The 19,170-nt window shown below is 43.3% G+C and overlaps 1 protein-coding gene across 2 annotated transcripts in view; it reads left to right on the top strand.

Moving 5' to 3' along the window:
• The window catches only part of NOTUM (notum, palmitoleoyl-protein carboxylesterase), a 56,376-nt gene extending 39,162 nt beyond the window's left edge, over positions 1 to 17,214 (top strand). For both annotated transcript variants that reach the window (XM_069952285.1, XM_069952286.1), the window contains exons 5-12: positions 11 to 71; positions 186 to 244; positions 2,737 to 2,839; positions 2,961 to 3,152; positions 3,575 to 3,675; positions 7,329 to 7,476; positions 7,560 to 7,607; positions 16,445 to 17,214. In XM_069952285.1, coding sequence (XP_069808386.1) covers positions 11 to 71; positions 186 to 244; positions 2,737 to 2,839; positions 2,961 to 3,152; positions 3,575 to 3,675; positions 7,329 to 7,476; positions 7,560 to 7,607; positions 16,445 to 16,745 — 1,013 coding nt within the window. In that variant the 3' untranslated portion in view covers positions 16,746 to 17,214. The remainder of the gene's footprint in view (positions 1 to 10; positions 72 to 185; positions 245 to 2,736; positions 2,840 to 2,960; positions 3,153 to 3,574; positions 3,676 to 7,328; positions 7,477 to 7,559; positions 7,608 to 16,444) is intronic.
• Positions 17,215 to 19,170: the final 1,956 nt, after the last annotated feature.

Genomic DNA, 19,170 nt, shown 5'->3' with positions numbered 1-19,170 from the left:
CATGTTTCAGCTTCAGGAATTTTGTCAACTCAGCCCGAGGAGAATCCACATTGGTGGAATGCTAACATGGTGTAAGTATTACCTGCATCTTTGTCCACCTTAATACATTCATAATAATATTACCTACAAGACCTATCTTTATATGTGTTAACTTATACTCACTGTGATGATCTGTCCTTCTGCAGATTTATTCCATACTGTTCCAGTGACGTCTGGAGTGGAGCTTCACCCAAATCTGAAAAAAGTGCGTAGTAACGCTTATCATTGTGTAATAGATGCCCAATTCCCTCCATAATTCAACCACTGCAGATCCATAAAAGTGGGAAGTCACTTGTTAAAATGGCTGCCAGGAGGAGCTACACATATGACATTAGAATTATTGATTTGTATTTTGCGGATGTTATGGACAATTCTTCTGTAGCGTACGGACGTTTTTATAGACAATCTGCTGCAGTTCACAGAACCATAAAATTATGGATGTGTGAATAGCCTAATAGGAATGAATAGATACCTGCTTTTGTCCATAATTGCGTATCTACAATTACAGACGAAGGTAGAGAATGTGTGATTGTAGCCTTCTACTCTCTCCTGCTGTGCAGTGCTCTAGTCCTGTATAACAGTGAAGGCACAGATATAACTAATATAAAAGATGAAGTGCAGGCTGTCAGAAAAATACATAACGTGACAGCGGCCATGTTTAGTAAACAATACAGCACCCCCTAGATAAAACAAGGTAGAATAAAAAACAAAAAGGAGTTAGTAAAACTTTTTTTTTTTTAAATTAAACTATTTTTTGTTTAGTTTTTGGAGAACTCCATTAAGCAATAAAGGAACCAACTCCATAATACAATAGGGAAAATAAATATTTGATACACTGCAAAATTAGCAAGTTTTCCTACCTACAAAGAATAGAGAGGTAATTTTTATCGTAGGTACACTTTAACAGTGAGAGACAGAATCTATAAAAAAAAATTCCAGAATATCATATTACATGATTTTTAAATAATTAATTTGCATTTTATTGCATGAAAAGTATTTGATCACCGACCAACCAGCAAATATTCTGGCCCTCACTGACCTGTTAGGTTTTTTTCTTAGGAAGCTCCTCCTACTCTGCCCTCATTACCTGTATTAATTGCACCCAAGACCAAAGAGCTGTCAAAGGACACCAGGGCCAAAATTGTAGACCTGCACAAGGCTGGGATGGGCTACAGGACAATAGGCAAGCAGCTTGGTGAGAAGGCAGCAACTGTTGGAGAAATTATTAGAAAATGGAAGAAGCATAAGATGACTTTCTCGCTCTGGGGCTCCATGCAGGATCTCACCTTATGGTATAAGGATGATTCTAAAAAAGGTCAGGAATCATCCCAGAACTACATTGGAGGACGTGGTCAATTACCCAAAGAGAGCTAGGACAACAGTCTCAAAGATTACAATTAGTAACACACTATGCTATCATGGCTTAAAATCATGCAGGGCACGCAAGGTCTACCTACACATGCCAGCACATGTCCTGGCCCATTTTAAGTTTGCCAATGACCATCTAGATGATCCATGGGAAGCATGGGAGAAGGTCATGTGGTCAAATGAGACCAAAATTTTAATTTTTAGTATCAACTCCAATCAACGTGTTTGGAGGAAGAAGAATAAAGTCAACTCCAAGAATGCAGTCCCAGCTGTGAAGCATAGTGGGGGACATCATATTTTGATGGTGCTTTTCTGCAAAGAGGACATGACGACTGTACCATATTGAAAGGTGGATGGATGGGGCCATCTATTGCAATATTTTGGTCAACAATCTCCTTCCCGTAGTAAGTGCATTGAAGATGGGTCTCGCTGTTGCATTGTCTGCAAACCTGGTCAAGAACCACAGGAAACGTCTGACCTCTGTAATTGAAAACAAAGGTTTTTGTACCAAATATTAAATAGTTTTTCTACTGTATCAGATACTTATTTCACACACTTAAATGCCAAATAATTATTTAAAAATCATACAATGTGAATTTCTTAAATTACTTTTATAGATTCTGTCTCTCATAGATGAAGTGTACCTACGATAAAAGTCACACCTCTCTATTCTTTGTAGGGAAATCTTGCAAAATCGTCAGTGTATCAAATGCTTATCTTCCTCACTGTATATATTCTCTGGATTTTTCTCACACGTCTATGGGATTTACAGCAATTCTCGTTCTGTGAAATTGGCCCTTGTCTGAATTTTTTGTGTGTTTAGGAAAGGAAAATATCTTGTGAGCACATTGCTGAGCAGTATTCTGGAATATGTTAACACTATATAAAGGCCCTATTACACAAAGCGATAATCGGCCAATATCAGCTGTTACCGCCGATAATCGCTTAGTGTAATAGAATAGAATGATCGGTTGACATGCACAATGTCGGCTGATCTTTGTCTTTAAAAATGTTGAAAGGTGAACGATGAGGGGATAGCATTGATATGCTGCCGTAGCTCTATGGAAAAGGAGCAGTGGCAGCAGACCGCCGCTATCTTCTACGGGCATCCAGACGATCTAGCGATCACCCGAGCAGCCCCCCCACAGCTCCCTGCGACCCTACCTGCTCTTACCCGCTTGCTGCCGACACGTGTAATAGGGGCTTGAGATTGTGAAAATAAATATGTGTAATAATTTTCACTAAAGCAGTAGTTTTTGAGTCGTAGACAATGCAATTTGAATCTCTTAAAGGTTTTGTTGTATAATGTTGTTTTCTTTTTTATTTTAGCTGACTATGCCTTCATGGGCTCACTTATTATACAAGAGGTTGTGAAGGAACTCTTGGGGAAAGGATTGGACACGGCTAAAGTCCTTCTTTTAGCTGGAAGCAGGTAAAAGAGTCAAATTTTGATGCATTGGGTTGTTGACTTGATAGATACATGACCACATGCTTAAATACTGATGGAAAATTAAGAAAACATCCTAAGTATTTTCTATTCTTCACTGTATTAGTGCTGGCGGAACAGGTGTACTTCTAAATGTAGACCTGGTAGCTGAACAACTAGAAGAACTGGGCTACACAGGGATCCAAGTACGCGGCCTGTCAGATTCTGGCTGGTTTCTAGATAATCAGCAGTATAGGAGGACGGACTGCACAGATATTATAACGTGCGCGCCTACGGAGGCCATCCAGAGAGGAATCAGGTAACAGGACTGCAGAGGATGAACGTGATCAGAACATTTATGAGGTTGTCCGCTTACATCAGAATTACAAAATCAACTATTGCAATGAGCTGAAAACTGGTTCTATAGAAAAACCTGTTTTTATAGAGTATTGCTCTTTAGAAAGACTACAATCTTCGCTGCTATTAACTATCGTTCTAGCAAAGTTAAATACATTACACACATACATAACACTTTACATGGTTAACCATGGGAATCGATGCTGTGCGTATAAGTCCAACTGGCTATACACATGAGTACTTGCTCTGAAAGCTCTCAGTGGGTAAGGTTTCTCGGTAACCTTGTTTTAGTACATGATATTTGCCAGTGTAGGTTTGAAGTAAAAGATCATAGAATAAAACTTTACCTGGAATTAATAAATGACAAATCTTTCTCTATTTTAGATACTGGAATGGGCTTGTTCCAGAGAGGTGTAAGCAACAGTTTAAAGAAGGGGAAGAATGGAACTGCTTCTTTGGATACAAGATCTACCCCACATTGAGGAGTAAGTACAAAAAAAAATCGTCTCCATAAATATGAAAATGACTAAAAATAGGAAAAAGACCAATATGCTGGGTGCCTGGATTTGTCTTCCTCTGAACCAAACAGTTAGACATTTGAGATGTTGGTCTTGTTTTGCCAATTGGTAATGGGTAATAAAACGTGGATCAGTATCTCAGCCCATATTTATATCTGGCAATGCACATAGTCCTAACATTGTAGTGGAAGCAGGTATTGATCACTGGCATAGCTATGGCAGACTGCGTTGGGTCTCAGATGCACTTACAGAATTAGAAGAGGCCCTGTGTCGCCAGCTGGTTTGACATCTGTACACCAGACATGGCTGGTTCTATATTTGTCTGTCTTTGAAATGCAATGCGGTCAACTATATCACTCATTGATGGGGAATGAGAATTCTCATATGTACGTTATCAATTCTTAAAGAGAAAAAGGAGCTGTAAAAATCATGATAGGTACATCAGATGTCTTTGTACAGATGTTTAAACAAACTGGTATCCAAGGTTGGAATCCTAAGGCTGTCTATATGGGGACTGGATTGCCTTAGGGCTTTGTATGTCTGTAATAGAGATTAGTGAACCTCGAACATGCTCGAGTCCATCTGAACCTGATCGTTCGGCATTTGATTAGCGGTGGCTGCTGAAGTTGGATAAAGCTCTAAGGTTGTCTGGAAAACATGGATACAGCCAATGACTATATCCATGTTTTCCACATAGCCTTAGGGCTTTATCCAACTTCAGCAGCCACCGCTAATCAAATGCCGAATGATCGGGTTCGGAATGACTCAAGCATGCTCCAGGTTCGCTCATCTCTAGTCTGTACTAAAACACATTGCTGTGATGTAGTTTAATATGTGCAACACAGGTATTATGTCTTTATACTCCTAAATAGAGGTATACCTTGACCACCTACTAAAAAACTGCAGTTTCCACTATAGTCTCTGTAGTACATTACAATATGTTAATATGCCAGTATAGTACATTACAGCTAGATTTTAGCGAACCTCGAACATGCTCGAATCCATCCGAACCCGATTGTTCGGCATTTGATTAGCGGTGGCTGCTGAAGTTGGATAAAGCGCTAAGGTTGTCTGGAAAACATGGATACAGCCAATGACTATATCCATGTTTTCTACATAAACTTAGGGCTTTATAGAACTTTAGCAGCCACCGCTAATCAAATGCTGAACGAATGGACTCGAGCATGCTCGAGGTTCGCTCATCTCTAATTACAGCATGTTAATATGCGCCAAGAGTAAGGACACTCTAGAGGTGCATGTGTTATACTCGGCTACTTCTGTAAATACTCAAAATTGGGTGTTTTTGTACAGGTGATGTAGCTTTTGCCGGTTTACTGTCCCCAAGTGGTCGGTAACCTCTGGGAGTATTGAGGGTCACTTGGGCACTTGTCATGGTAACCTGGAGTGGTAGCAGACCCACACAAGATGTTGGTACCGCCACTCACAGAAAGGGGAAAATTAACCCAGGTGTTCGGTTGTGTGCGTGGGTGCAGGTGCTGACAGATTTGACAGAGTCCTGTGTGTTAAATAAAAATAGAATACTTTACTGAATAAGGCTTGAGGTTAACAGTACACGTAATACAACAGTACAGATCTTGATTCAGTAAACACTGTGGCTAACAGTTAGGTAAAACCAGTGCTTGAGAGAGTTGGTGCTTTGTAGAGAGAAGGAAGAGGAGAGGAGTTGCCAAAGGAGCCCTGCTTAATGTAGTATATGTGCTTTGCTGGAACAAGTTTAGAGAGAAGAGATGAGTGATACTTGTACTCACGGATGCCTTGTTATGGCACTGAACCGCCTATGCCCCCTAGTTGCAAGATACCCATCCTAGGCGGGTAGTACGAGCCCCAGTTGTCGGTTATCTGGGTGTAGCAGGTTGCCGAGACTTCAGTCGTCCTGTACTGCGCAGTAGGATATGCAGAACTTTTCCCTGGTAGCTTTGTCCTCATGGGGTTAGTTCATCTTGTTTTAGGAGACTGCCCCGCATGTTTTAGAAAGGTTCCTGGGGTGAGCAAGGGTTATCCTAGGTGGCTTCTCTCTCCAAAGTTGAACTTAATACTGCATACTTGCTGTAGTTGCTTGCATAGAGAATAAAGTCTTTAGTTACTGTCTGTCAGGGGTCCTGGCCAAATCCAGGACCTGGTTTAACTTCTGCAGGAACTGGTTTGGGTTTGCTTCCTCTCATACTGAATACTTGTTAGAAACTGAAGCACTACCTCCACCAAGTCTAACTCGTCCTACAGCGGTAAATCTTAACCCTCCTGTGAGTGGTGGGGCTGAGTGTGTGTTAGAGAGAGGGGAAAAGAGATTGGTAGAAGAGAACCAGTACCTGGTATTGGTCAGCACATAAACACATGATACAAAACAGTTTGCATAGCTGCTTTTGATCTAAGATCTCTTCTGAGGTCCGTTTGGCAGGTGATGCAGTTATTGTCCTAAAAAACAACTTTTAAACTTGCAGCCCCTTTCCCAACGGAAGTATCTGTGCCCTAACTTTGTACCACCCCTCCATCCCTCCTCCCCACCCTCTTCATCATTTTCTCCATGCTGAACATTGCACAGGTGGTTAACGATCCAGCCCATGTTTAGTATTCACATAGATGACGAATAGGAGACAATCTGCCTGGAGCATGGGCTGCAAGTTTAAAAGTAGTTTTTTAGGACAGTAACTGCATTACCTGCCGGATGGACCCCAGGACAGATCTTGGATTAAAAGCAGCTATCCGAAGGATCAGATTGTGGGTACAGAGTCACTTTAAACTTGCAGCCCTGTGTCAAATTGGCGTGGCCTAGAGTACCCATGCCCCAGGATTGCGACACCCCATCTGTCCCTCCTTCCCGCCCTCCTCATCATTAGGAATGCCCCTAGAAAAATTTCTCCTATTCATCACCTGTGTGAACACTACACATGACCTGGATCATTGAGGCACCTGTGCAGTGTTCAGACAGGTGATGAATAGAAAAAAAATCACGCTTGGGGCATTCCTAGTGATGAGGGGGGTAAGGAGGAGGGACAGAGAGGTGGTGTAATCCTAGGGCACGCACAATCTAGGCCACGCCAATTTGACACGGGGCTGCAAGTTTAAAAGTTGTTTTTAAAACAATAACTGCATCATCTGCTGAACGGAGCCCAGGACAGATCTTGGATTAAAAGCAGCTATCTGACGGTACAATTGGTTTGAGGGAGTCATATTGTGGGTACAGAGTCACTTTAACCCTTTACTTCAGCTGTTCATAAGAGACATAAAAACAGTGGTGACACCTATTGGGGAAAACACAGTACTACATCTCCCACTGGTGAACCTGAGAGTGACTTAATCAGGTGCTCTAGACAGCACCAGTGGTGGGGCACCACACATGTAGTCTTTACAAGGTGATTTTACAGCATGATGGTAAATCCTTTTGTACAGTACTGATGGATTCTTCTCTCTTAATGAACTAGGTAGCCCTGTACAATCACCCAGTTCCCATTCTGTATATAGCTTCTTTGTGGTGCCTATTTCCTAATGGTTGAATAAACCCAGTTGGTACGGGTGGTAATATCAAAATGGGCACTTGCTACTTAGTAAGTTCTAACTTGGTTGATTTCTTTTTGTTATAATATGTATTCCATTTATTGCAGGTCCTGTATTTGTAGTGCAGTGGCTATTTGATGAAGCCCAGCTGACGGTGGACAATGTCCATTTGAGTGGGCAGCCAGTGCAGGAAAATCAATGGAACTATATTCAGAACTTGGGTCGTGAACTGCGCAACACCCTGAAGGATGTAGGGTACATATCCAATATCGTCCTGTCTGCTACTCACCTCTGTGCTGCTCTTCTCTCATATTGACTGTGTTCTTCTTTCTTGGTAGGGCCAGCTTTGCTCCGGCTTGTCTGTCTCATGAAGTTATTACAAGGAAGTAAGTCTCATTACATCCTTCATTACCTTCCATGTCATACTATACAGTCACTTGCTCACACATTCTACATTGCTCACATAATGCCCTGGGGTAACATTTTTGCAGGTTGTTTTGAACATTTAAATTGAATCTGACATCTGAAATTCACGTTCCAAATTGCTGACACTAGATATAAGAAAGGTGCCATGTGTCTCCTTGCCTTAACAACTATCTGTCTGTACTTCTATAATATAACACCCCCCCTCGGAATCCCTCTTTATTGATAGTAAAGGCCCTATTCCACAGGCCCACTGAGAGGAGCAAACGAGCGCTATTAGCTCCTCGCTCCCCACTCACTGCCGCCACTATTCCACGCGGCAGCAGTGAGCAGGTGAGTTCGAGAGGTGGGGGCGTGCGGGGAGTTGCGGGGGGGGGGGGGGGGGGCTGCCTGGGTGTTCCCTACAGCATGTTTGAAAGACAAACGACGCAATGATCAGCCGACATGAATGATGTCGGCTGATTGTTGCCTTCTATTCCACGGGACGATTATCGGCCGTAACAGCCGATATCGGCCGAATATGGCAGATAATCGTTCTGTGGAATAGGGCCTTAAGTTACCAGTGTTGAGGCCTGCTTCTAAATCTTGTTCTAAATCTACAAATTGTACAGAAGGTGTGAAATTTGAAAGCAGGGCACAGCATCTAGCTGTCAATCAGTTAGGGATGGGAGGGGGAGCGAGGAAGCTTCAAGCTTGCCGGACTTCCAGAGCTTAGGAAGACTCTTTTACACTTTGCACCAGAGAATAAAAGTATTTTTTCACATTCTGCACGTACAGAAGATATATAAAAGATACCAGGTGTCTCAACCTAACAGCTATCTAAGTATCAGCAGTTTGGAAGCTGAATTACAGCTGATAGATTCCCTTTAAGGGTTAAAGATGACCCTGACCTAAACCTATTTTATACAACAATGTGGTTTATACAGCAGCAATAGATATATAAAGATGTAGGTTAAGTCAAGTTGAGCCTCTTTACTGTTCTTGCTTATAGTCCACAGCATTTTCTGTCTTAAGCCCTGAGTACAGGTTCCCATACACATTATACTGATGCCATTGGTGGGTTCGGCTGTTAGTATGAAGTGTATGATGGCCTCCAGAGTCTCTACAAACAGATGATATCAGTGGAGATAGGGATAGAACATCTCTTTGTTTTCTGAGAGGTAAGCCGCAGCCAGAGCTGTCTATCTGCTGAGAACACGTCTATGGGTAAGGCAGTTATTCGTGGACATACTGCAGTTGAGAAACGCCAGTCTTATATCACTTGTATCACTTATATCACTGCCATATCACTTGTATCACCATATCAGATTTTTGTAAAAGATCTTATTGTAGAATATTTAAGAACAGGTTTATGGAAGTAAAGCTGCAACTTATATACATATAGGGAATTTACTAAAACCAGTGTTTTATATGCCAGTCTTAAAGGGGTACACCTGCAAAAAAAAATTCTTTCAGATAAACTGGTTTCAGAAAGTTATATAGATTTGTACTTCGCTTCTATTTAAAAATCTCAAGTCTTCGAGTATTTAGCAGCTTCTGTATGTTCTGCAGGATGCAGTGTATTTTCTCTGCTGCCACCTCTGTCCGTGACAGGAACTGTGCAGAGCAGGAGAGGTTTTCTATGGGTATTTACTACTACTCAGGACAGTTCCTGTCATGGACTGAGGTGGCAGCAGATAGCACTGTGTCAGACTGGAAAGAATACATCACTTCCTGCAGGACATACAGCAGCTGATAAGTATTGGAAGCCTGCAATTTTTTAAATAGAAGTAAATTACAAATCTGTATACCTTCCTGACCCCAGTTGATTTAGAAAAAAAAAGCTGGAGTACACCTCCATCAGTAGTGTACATTGGATTTATCAAGAGGTGGATTTGCCAGGTGCTCCTGAGGTATTGAAGGTACCAACTACTGAGAATTTATTATCACTTCTATCCATGGGATAACATAGTACACAAATTGTTTACTTTGAGCAAAAGATGAAAAAGCGGCACAACAAAAATACTTAAACAATGAGAAGAATGTGAGCGCCATCTAGTGCTGAAGGTTGTAAATGCATTATATAGAAACATGGATAGATAAATTGATGGATTAAAAAAAGAGAGAGCAATGCAATGTTTTTAAAGAACTGTAGGTAAATTTACCAAATTACCATAATTTATGCACAGATTAAAGTGCAAAAGAAATGGGAATAATTCTGCTACTACTGCATGCATCACATATCATATGGTGTCTCAGGAGAATATAAAAATTAATCTTTTTTTTTTGTAAATATAATATACACTGAGATAAAGGTACTCTTTATATGCAATACACCAGGTTCTGCTGGTCCAAAAATTTCAAAAGTTTTAGTTTTTTTAAATAAAGTTGGGAAAAAAATGACAACAGTCAAAAACGTTAAATACTGGGGCATCTACCTTCCTGATTCTCTAATAACTCCTTAACGACATCGGGCGTAAATATACGCCCCCGCAGGGTGGGCTTTAACGCAGACGGATGTACATTTACGCCCGATGTTTCCCTGATCGCTGTGTGTATACACACAGCGATTGGGGAAGATGGCCTGCTATAATGTATAGCAGGCCATCTCTGCTCGTCGGCACGGGGGGGTCATTAACTCCCCCACCACCACCGTGCCGGCGATCGCTGCTATAGGCTGATCAATTCAGATCAGCCGATAGCAGCTAAATTCAGCTTTATGGGTCATCGGTGACCCGGAAAGCAATGGCGATTGGTGCTGTCCGAGACAGCACCAATCGCCATTAGTGTCCGGGGAAAAGATGGCGCCGGTGCCACCCTCACGATCGCTGTGATAGGCCAGCCAGTACCAGACCATCAAAGTGTTAAAAAAGTGTGTCCCCGGGTTCTGCACCCCTCAGCTAGGTAGCTGAGGGGTGCAGGTGTGTATAGTGTAGCTGCACTATACTCACCTGATCCCGGCGTCCGGAGCGAAGATCGGCGCTCCGCGCGTCCTCTTCTCTGCGTCGGCTCACTTCCGGGTTCTGTCGGGTCCGCGTCGTCTAACTTCGGAAATCTTCAGAAATCTTCGGCGGGCATCGGCAATTTTCAGCAGCTTCACTCTACTGCCCCCTAGCAGCTGTTCAGTGTATATTATACACTGATCAGTTGCTTTGGGTTAAAAAGAGTTTTGTTTTTTTTTTTCAATTTTTTTTTCTTTTTATGCGCCCTAATGCCGCTGAGTGCTGATCAGCATCGCACGTAAGTGCGCCGCTAATCAGCAACTCCTCCTTTTTGGCCCTATATCCTACCGCCACTGTCTGCTAATAAGTGCCGCACATAAGTGCGGCATTTATTAGCAACTTCTTTCTTGGTGTAGGTATATTTTTTTCTTACTGTCAAAATTTTTTTTTTTTAAAAACACTACATTACACTACACTGCATGAAATAAAGTTTTACACTACACTATATTACACATTTACATACCCCATATACTAATCCCCGTATAAAGATGGCCCCCAGGGTGTTTTCGGTGGAGGACGCATACGCTATTATTGGCTCCGACACCGAAACAGCCAGTGAGGATGAATGGGGGGATCCTTTATTCCTCCATTTATCCTCATCCTCATCATCCAGTGACGTGTCTGGGGGTAGCGCAGCGTACGCTGCCCCCCCAGACACGTCTTTTACGCCAGTACCGTCCCAATAAGAGATCACGGTATGGTGTGAAATTCTACAAACTCTGTAAGAATACCTCAGGGTACACTTACAGATTTAGGGTACGTGCACACTGCGGAATGGCGAAGGATAACCCTTTGTGCATTCCGCAGCTGGCACCCGCCGGCGGACTGATGGTGGCACGCATCTCCGCCCATGTCATAGACTCCATTCTATGCTTGGGCGGATTCCGTTGTCCATCCAAAGGATGGAGTCTATGACACGGATGGAGACGCACGCCTTCATCAGTCCGCCTGCGGGTGCCAGCTGCGGAATGCACAAAGGGTTATCCTTCGCCATTCCGCAGTGTGCATGTACCCTTACAGTGTATGAAGGCAGGGACACCTGAATCCAGCCCCCAGATGCCCCCCCACCCTCTGAGTTAGTGGGAAGATCATTCGGGAACTGATCTTCCCACTGCTGGATAAAGGATACCACCCGTACGGGGGTAACTTTTATACCAGCACCCCCTCTTCTGGTCCCTCGCTGCCCGAGCTACTGTAGCTTGTGGCACGATCCAGAAATATCAGAAGCAGTAATTAGATCCCTAATATTTAGCAGCAATGGAGTGGACCCAGCGCTTCTGGATATGAAGGACCCCGTATCGCACCAGGGCAACATTTTCCAGGTGGTGTCCCCCACACTGGAATACAGGAGACCCCAGAAGAAGTGCAGAGTGTGTTGTAACAGGGGGATGAGGAAGGACACCATTTTCCAGCGTGACACCTGTCCTGATCACCCAGGCCTCTGCATACAGGATCGCTTCAAGGCGCACCACACATCATTGGAGTTCTACATTATCTAAATTCCTTCCCTTATTCCTATTTCAGGGGTCATGTTGATCCAGGGATTATTCTGATTGCCATTTTGGAGTCGGGAAGGAATTTTTGCCGTGTGATGAGGCTACTGTCTTCTGCCTTATGAGGTTTTTTTTTGCCTTCCTCTGGATCAACACAGGTTGAATTTGATGGACTCCTGTAATTTTCAACCTTATAAACTAATAATTGGTCTAATACCCAATGGCCCCCATTCCCATTAGAGACTTGCCATGATGCAATTACAAAGCCTCTGTTCTGCCAGGACAGTAGAAACCCCCCACAAGTGACCCTGGAAACTACACCCCATAGGGAATCTAACAAGGGGGGCAGCTGGGATATGGCCCCCTGGTGACGGACACATTTGTGCCATGAAAATGAAAAAAAAATTATTTTTTATTTTCATGGCACATGTTCTACATATGTGCCCATCACCAGTGGGGTCCATATGCTCACTGCACCCCTTGTTGGATTCCTTATGGGGTGTAGTTTCCAGAATGGGGTCATTTGTGGGGGGTTTCTACTATCCTGTCAGCACAGGGGCTTTGTAATTGCGACATGGCCTCCATCCTCCATTCCAGCCTCTAAATGGCGCTCTGTCCCTTTGGTGGCTTGCCCTGTGCCCATATGGCACATTATGCCCACATGTGGGGTATTTTCGTACTCGGGGGAAATTACCCTACACGTTTTGTGTTCATTTTCTTTTTTAACCCCTTAGAGAAATGGAAAAAAATCAAGGCTAGACCAACATTTAGTGTAAAAAATGTTTAATTTTTACACTAAATCATTGATCTTGTCTTGATTTTTTTGATTTTCACAAGGGGTTAAAAGATAAAAAAAAACACAAAATGTGTAGAGCAATTTCCCTTGAGTACGAAAGGCCTTTGTGTTGCCAAGACAGTTGAAACCCCCCACAATTGACCCCATTATGGAAACTACATCCCTCAAGGAATGTAACAAGGGGTGTAATGAGCATATGGACCCCACTGGTGACGGGCACAAATGTGGAACAATGTGGCGTGAAAATGAAATATTACATTTTTTACACTATAGTGTTGGTTTAGCATAAAATTTTCCATTTTCACAAGGGGTTAAAAGAGAAAAAAAAAACACACAATGTGTAGAGCAATTTCCCCCGAGTCCGTAAATACCCCACATGTGGACATAAAGCGCCATGTGGGCGCAGGGCAAGCCTCCGAAGGGAAGGAGCGCCATTTGGATTTTGGAGGCTGGATTTGGCCAGAATGGATGATGAACGCCATGTTGCATTTAAAGAGCCAAGACAGTGAAAACCCCCCACAAGTGACCCCATTCTGGAAACTACACCCCTCAAGGAATCTAACAAGGGGTGCAATGAGGATATGGACCCCTTGATGAGGGGCACATTTGTGCCGTGAAAGTGAAAAAATGAAAGTTTTCACTTTCACGTCACATTGTTCCACATATGTGCCCATCACCAGTGGGGTCCATATGCTCACTGCCCCCCTTGTTAGATTCCTTGAGGGGTGTAGTTTCCATAATAGGGTAACTTGTGGGGGGTTTCCAGTGTTTTGGCAGCACGAGGGCTCTGTAAATGCGACATGGTCCTTGAAATCCATTCCAGTGAAATTCAGCTTTCAAAAACCAATTGGCGCTCCTTCCCTTTGGAGGCTCGTCCTGCGCCCGCTTGGCACTTTATGTCCACATGTGGGGTATTTCCGTACTCAGGAGAAACTGCACTACGTGTTTGGTGTGTTTTTTTCCTTTAATCCCCTTGTAAAAATGAAAAATGAAGGCTAGAACAACGTTTTAGTGTAAAAAATTGAATTTTTCCTTTTTTACGCCACATTGTTCTGAAAATCTGTGAAGCACCTGTGGGATCCAAATGCTCACCGCACCCCTTGTCACATTCCTTAAGGGAAGGTGTCGTTTTCTAAATGGTGTCCCTTTAGGGGTGTTTTTTATGTTTTGGCACCCCAGAGCCTCTGCCATCCTGAAGTGGTACAGTCAAAAATGACCAAATATAACGGAGGCGTTGAGATTCACTAGGCGCTCCTTTGTATCTGAGGCTTGTGGTTGCGTCAAATAGCGCATTAAGGCCACATATGGGGTATTTCTATAAACTGCAGAAAGGGAGCAATCAATATTGGGGTGCCTTTTTTTCTGGTTATAGGTTTATAATTATGAAAAATATTGGATTACAATAACATTTCTGCACAGAAAATTTAAATTTTTAAATTTCTTACACACTTAGCTTTTATTTCTGTGACTCCCCTAAAGGGTTAAAAAAACCTTTCTGGATGTGCTTTTGCAGAGTTTGGGGGGGGGGGGGGGTGCAGTTTCTGAAATAGGATGCTTTGTGGGGCTTTCTAACATACAGTCCCCTCAAATACATTTTAAACCTGAACAAGTCCCCCAAAAAATCTAATTTTGAAATTTTACAGAAAATTTGGAAAATTGCTGCTAATGTTTTAAGTTTCATATTGTCTAAAAAAAATTTAAGATAGTTTAATAAATGCTGCCAACATAAAGTAGACATGGTGCTAATGCTATTTAATATATACTTTATGTGGCATAACCATTTTCTGTATAAGCAGAAAAGTTTCAAAGTTGGAAAAATGCTTTTTTTTCACAATTTTTCACGTTATTGTGTTTTTTCATGAAGATTCGTTATAAGTATCGACTCCAATTTACCAGAAATGTAAAGTAAAATATGTCACGAGAAAATCTCAGAATCAGCCGGATAGGTAAAAGCACTCCTAAGTTATTAATGAATAAAGTGACACAGGTCATATTCATAAAATTTGTCTCTGTCCTTAAAGGGGTAGTGCGGCGGTAAACAATTATTCACAGAATAACACACATTACAAAGTTATACAACTTTGTAATGTATGTTATGTCTGTGAATGGCCCCCTTCCCCGTGTCCCACCACCCCCACCCGTGTACCCGGAAGTGTGGTGCGCTATACATACCTGTCACGTGCCGACTCGTCTCCGATCTTCAGTCAGCGATGTCGTCTTCGGCCGAATCCCTCCGTCCGTCCTGAGTGCCGGCCGCCCTCTGCCGCGTCACCGGCTGCTCAGCCGCTATTGGCTGAGCATAACTGTGCTCAGCCAATTGCGGCTGAGCATCTGATGACTCTGAAGAGGGCGGCCGGCACTCAGGACGGTCGGAGGGATTCAGCCGGGCCGTCCGAAAACTACATCGCAGACTGAAGATCGGAAACGAGTCGGCACGTGACAGGTATGTATAGCGCACCACACTTCCGGGTACACGGGTGGGGGTGGTGGGACACGGGGAAGGGGGCATACGTTACAAAGTTGTATAACTTTGTAATGTGTGTTATTCTGTGAATAATTGTTTACCGCCGCACTACCCCTTTAAGGCCATTTCAGGCTCTGTCCTTAAGGGGTCAAAGGGGTATTCCCACAGGGTAAGAGATAACAAGATAACTGTTTTGGGACGAAGAAACGTTCCCTAGGATGAACAATGTGTATGCGGCTAGCTCTAGATTAACCCTCTCAGGGGTTGCCGAACGTTGAACCTAATGGTGGCACATAGAGAATGATCATGCTGGCCGCGCACGCACAGTGTGCTCAGTTCATTCTGGTGACAAATTTGTCCCTGTTCTCTTTATCTTTGGGAGCCCCAGAAATTGGGCCCCTGCTTGTTATAATTTCTTCAGATCAGAATACCGTTATAATGTGAACAATTCAGACCTCTTTTGTTCAACTGTTGAAGGGCTATTATGATTTTGTACACATAAAGCTACCGTATTTTCCGGCGTGTAAGACGACTGGGTGTATAAGACGATCCCTGACTTTTAAGAAGATTTTCAGGGGTTCGTCAGAAAATGTTAACCCCTGCCTGACCACAGCAGGGTTTACCAGCTGGAGCCCTGCTGTGATCAGGCAGGGGTTAACTAAAGTGGGGGGCAGGAACCCCCTAGTGCCCAACTGCCCCATTGAAAAAAAAAACAATCAACTCACCTGTCACCTGTCAAAACAATCAACTCACCAACTCACCATGACGGGAGACGCCCGGCTGCCGAGAACGGGTGACAGGTGAGTTGAATCGTTTGTTTTTTATGGCGGTGGTCGCATACGGTGGGGATGTGGCCGTTTTTGAGCTCCCCCACTGTATGTGGCAACCATTCCCGGCGTATAAGACGACCCCCAACTTCTGGGCAGATTTTTCAAGGTTAAAAAGTAGTCTTATACACCGGAAAATATGGTAATTTATTATTGGCCTCCACTGTTTTATATGTGTTTTCATTACGACTAGTATTGTTTAATGCTTCCAGAATTGATCTAAATGTTTTTTTCTGCAGTCACTGGACAGAAGTGCAGGTCCGTGGGACATCTCTACCCCGGGCACTGCATTGTTGGGACCGCAGTCTTCAAGAAACAAATAAGAACACCAAGACACCATTAAAAGGATGTCCCTTCCACTTGATGGACAGCTGCCCATGGCCACAGTGTAACCCCACTTGCCCCTCCATCCGAGACCACTTCACAGGGCAGGAGATGAGCGTGGTCCAGTTTCTCATGCATCTTGGCTTTGATGTTCAAAAGATGGCAAGCCAGCAAGGCATGGAGCCAAGTAAACTTCTGGGCGTGCTTAGTAGCTAGTTAGCGGCAAACTGTGTGAAAGGGTGGGATCCTGATATTTATGGGAATGGTCTTGTAGGGGTAAGGCAACTGACGATGACGAAATAGTAACATATTTATGAGGACACAAAAGGGTAAGAGGAAGTGATTCGATCATTCATTGTCAGATGATTTTGAGGATTTGGTAAGTGTAGCTTTAGAGCAGAGCCACAATCCAGCTACAAATGGGTGCTCTTATAAGATGTCTGACACCCATAGACTCTACTGCAGTGTGGGGCCATCAACCCAATGAGCCCTTCTCTATAGTGACTTCTTAGTCTGAGATCTATAGAAGATAATTTTTAGACAATTTTTGTAAGATATATATTTTTTTTTATAAAACTAAGCAAACAAACCTCATTCCTGGGGGAGCCATGTTATTTATTGGAGTTTGTAAATCCTATTTATGAATGAGGGCAGGAGAGCTGCCCTGTGTACAGTTGTAAATAAAACCTGCATGTTCTGTATCATGGAAACTATTCCCTCATTAATAAAAATGAAAAAATCCTGTGTATTTCTTCATTTCGTTGTATGGTCATCAAATATCGTGACCTACTCTACTACACAATGGTTCGAGTTCAATAAAGATTGAGCAGAGTGATTCTCACTAAGGTCTTATGTGTGTTGGGCTGTATTCATGTTTTCCTTTACTCCCGAGGGCTGAGTCCTATTGCACGGGCAGACTCCGGGCCGATCGTTTCAGTAAACGATCCCCGATTTGCTAGATTGCCACTTAATTTACTAGACCTATTAGACGGCCATATAATCTGTCAGCAAGGGCTGCATGGACATTGTTAGCGATGTCCATGCAGCCCTTGCCCAAACACCTGATACCTTACCTCTCCCAGCTCCCATTCTTCTCTTCTGTGCTCCACAGCTTCCCAGTCCGTGTGGCTGCAGCGACTGAGTTTATTGTCAGCTGACAGGCCGCTCAGCCAGTCACAGGTCGCGGTGGTCCCGGCCTGTGATTATCTGAGCAGCCTGTCAGCTGAGGTAAGTAAGTAAGAGGTAAGGTATCAGGTGTTTGGGCAAGGGCCCAAAGATTTTAGGTCCAAACTAGGGATGGTCCGAACCGAGTTCGGTTCGGGTTCGTACGAACCCGAACGCTCGGCAATGATTACCGCGGTCTGCCCTCTCCGTGGAGAGGGTGGATACAGCGGGAGGACCGCCTGGAAAACTGGGATACAGCCATAGCCATAGGCTGTATCCCAGTTTTCCAGGCAGTCCTCTTGCTATATCCACCCGCTGCACGGAGCGGGCAGACAGCGAAATCTGATGCCGAGCGTTCGGGTCCATACGAATCCGAACCTCGGCAGTTTCGGACCATCTCTAGTCCAAACCTAAACCAGCGATCCCCCTCTAATAGTTTCATCGGTTGATCGTTCTCTATTCCATAGAGCGATAATCTGCTGAATAGGGCTGAATAGTGTAATAGGGCACTAACAGAGACCTAAAATGTTTTGTCTAAGGAGCCTTAGGGCCCTGTTACATGGAGCGATAATAGCCTGGTTTGGACGATTATCACTCCATGTAATAGAGAGAATGATCGGCCAATGAAATAATCATCGGTTGATTGTTTCAATAAGTCCAGACTTAAAATCATAGAGCGCCGGGCACACATTGCTACGTGTAATAGCGATGCTCGGCCGACAGCTGATGATTGTAGTATAAAATAATAAAGTATTAACTCACCTTACCAAGTTCCACGTTGTCCTCGGAGGCCTTCCCCGGTGCCTGCAGCTCTGCCCTCTGTTCTGGTCTCTGCACCGACAGGCCACGGTCGCTCAGCCAATCACTGGTTGAGACTGGCCAGGACCTGTCAGTGCAGAGACCGCAACAAAATTATTATTTTACACTAAAGGCAAGGGCTGCATGGACATCACTAACAATGTCTGTGTAGCCCTTGTTACCTTTCCATATATCTCCTAAAGGAGGGAAGTATAACACCTTTCCATATATCTCCTATAGGAAGTATAACACCTTTCCATGTGCACACACTTTATTAATATTTGCACCCTGATTAACCAAAAACATACTAAAAATCTAGATCATGATCATTTTTTGCGTCTGTCCTTATCAATAGGTGGCTGCTTTTTCACGATAAATGACAGCACATTCCCATCGTGGGACCTTGACCAAAGGCTATGTCTAAGATTGGTCCTCATTATAAAACAATGGGCGTTATTTCCTCTAAAAAGACATTATGAAAACAGCCTTCCAATGATAATTGAAAAAAAAAAAAGTTAAAAAGCTGCTGTCTTATTCTGATCATTTAGTATTGACCTCGGTCGCATCACTTAGTATAGAAATTTAATCATCTGACACTAATATAATAAAAATGTATGATTAGTGTTATATGCCACTGGCTGATAACAGAGGTGGTATAAATATATAGAGAGTCACACAG

Source organism: Dendropsophus ebraccatus, chromosome 14, assembly GCF_027789765.1.
Source record: "Dendropsophus ebraccatus isolate aDenEbr1 chromosome 14, aDenEbr1.pat, whole genome shotgun sequence".
NCBI classification, from domain to species: Eukaryota; Metazoa; Chordata; class Amphibia; order Anura; family Hylidae; genus Dendropsophus; species Dendropsophus ebraccatus.
This window is presented reverse-complemented; position numbering and strand designations above follow the sequence as displayed.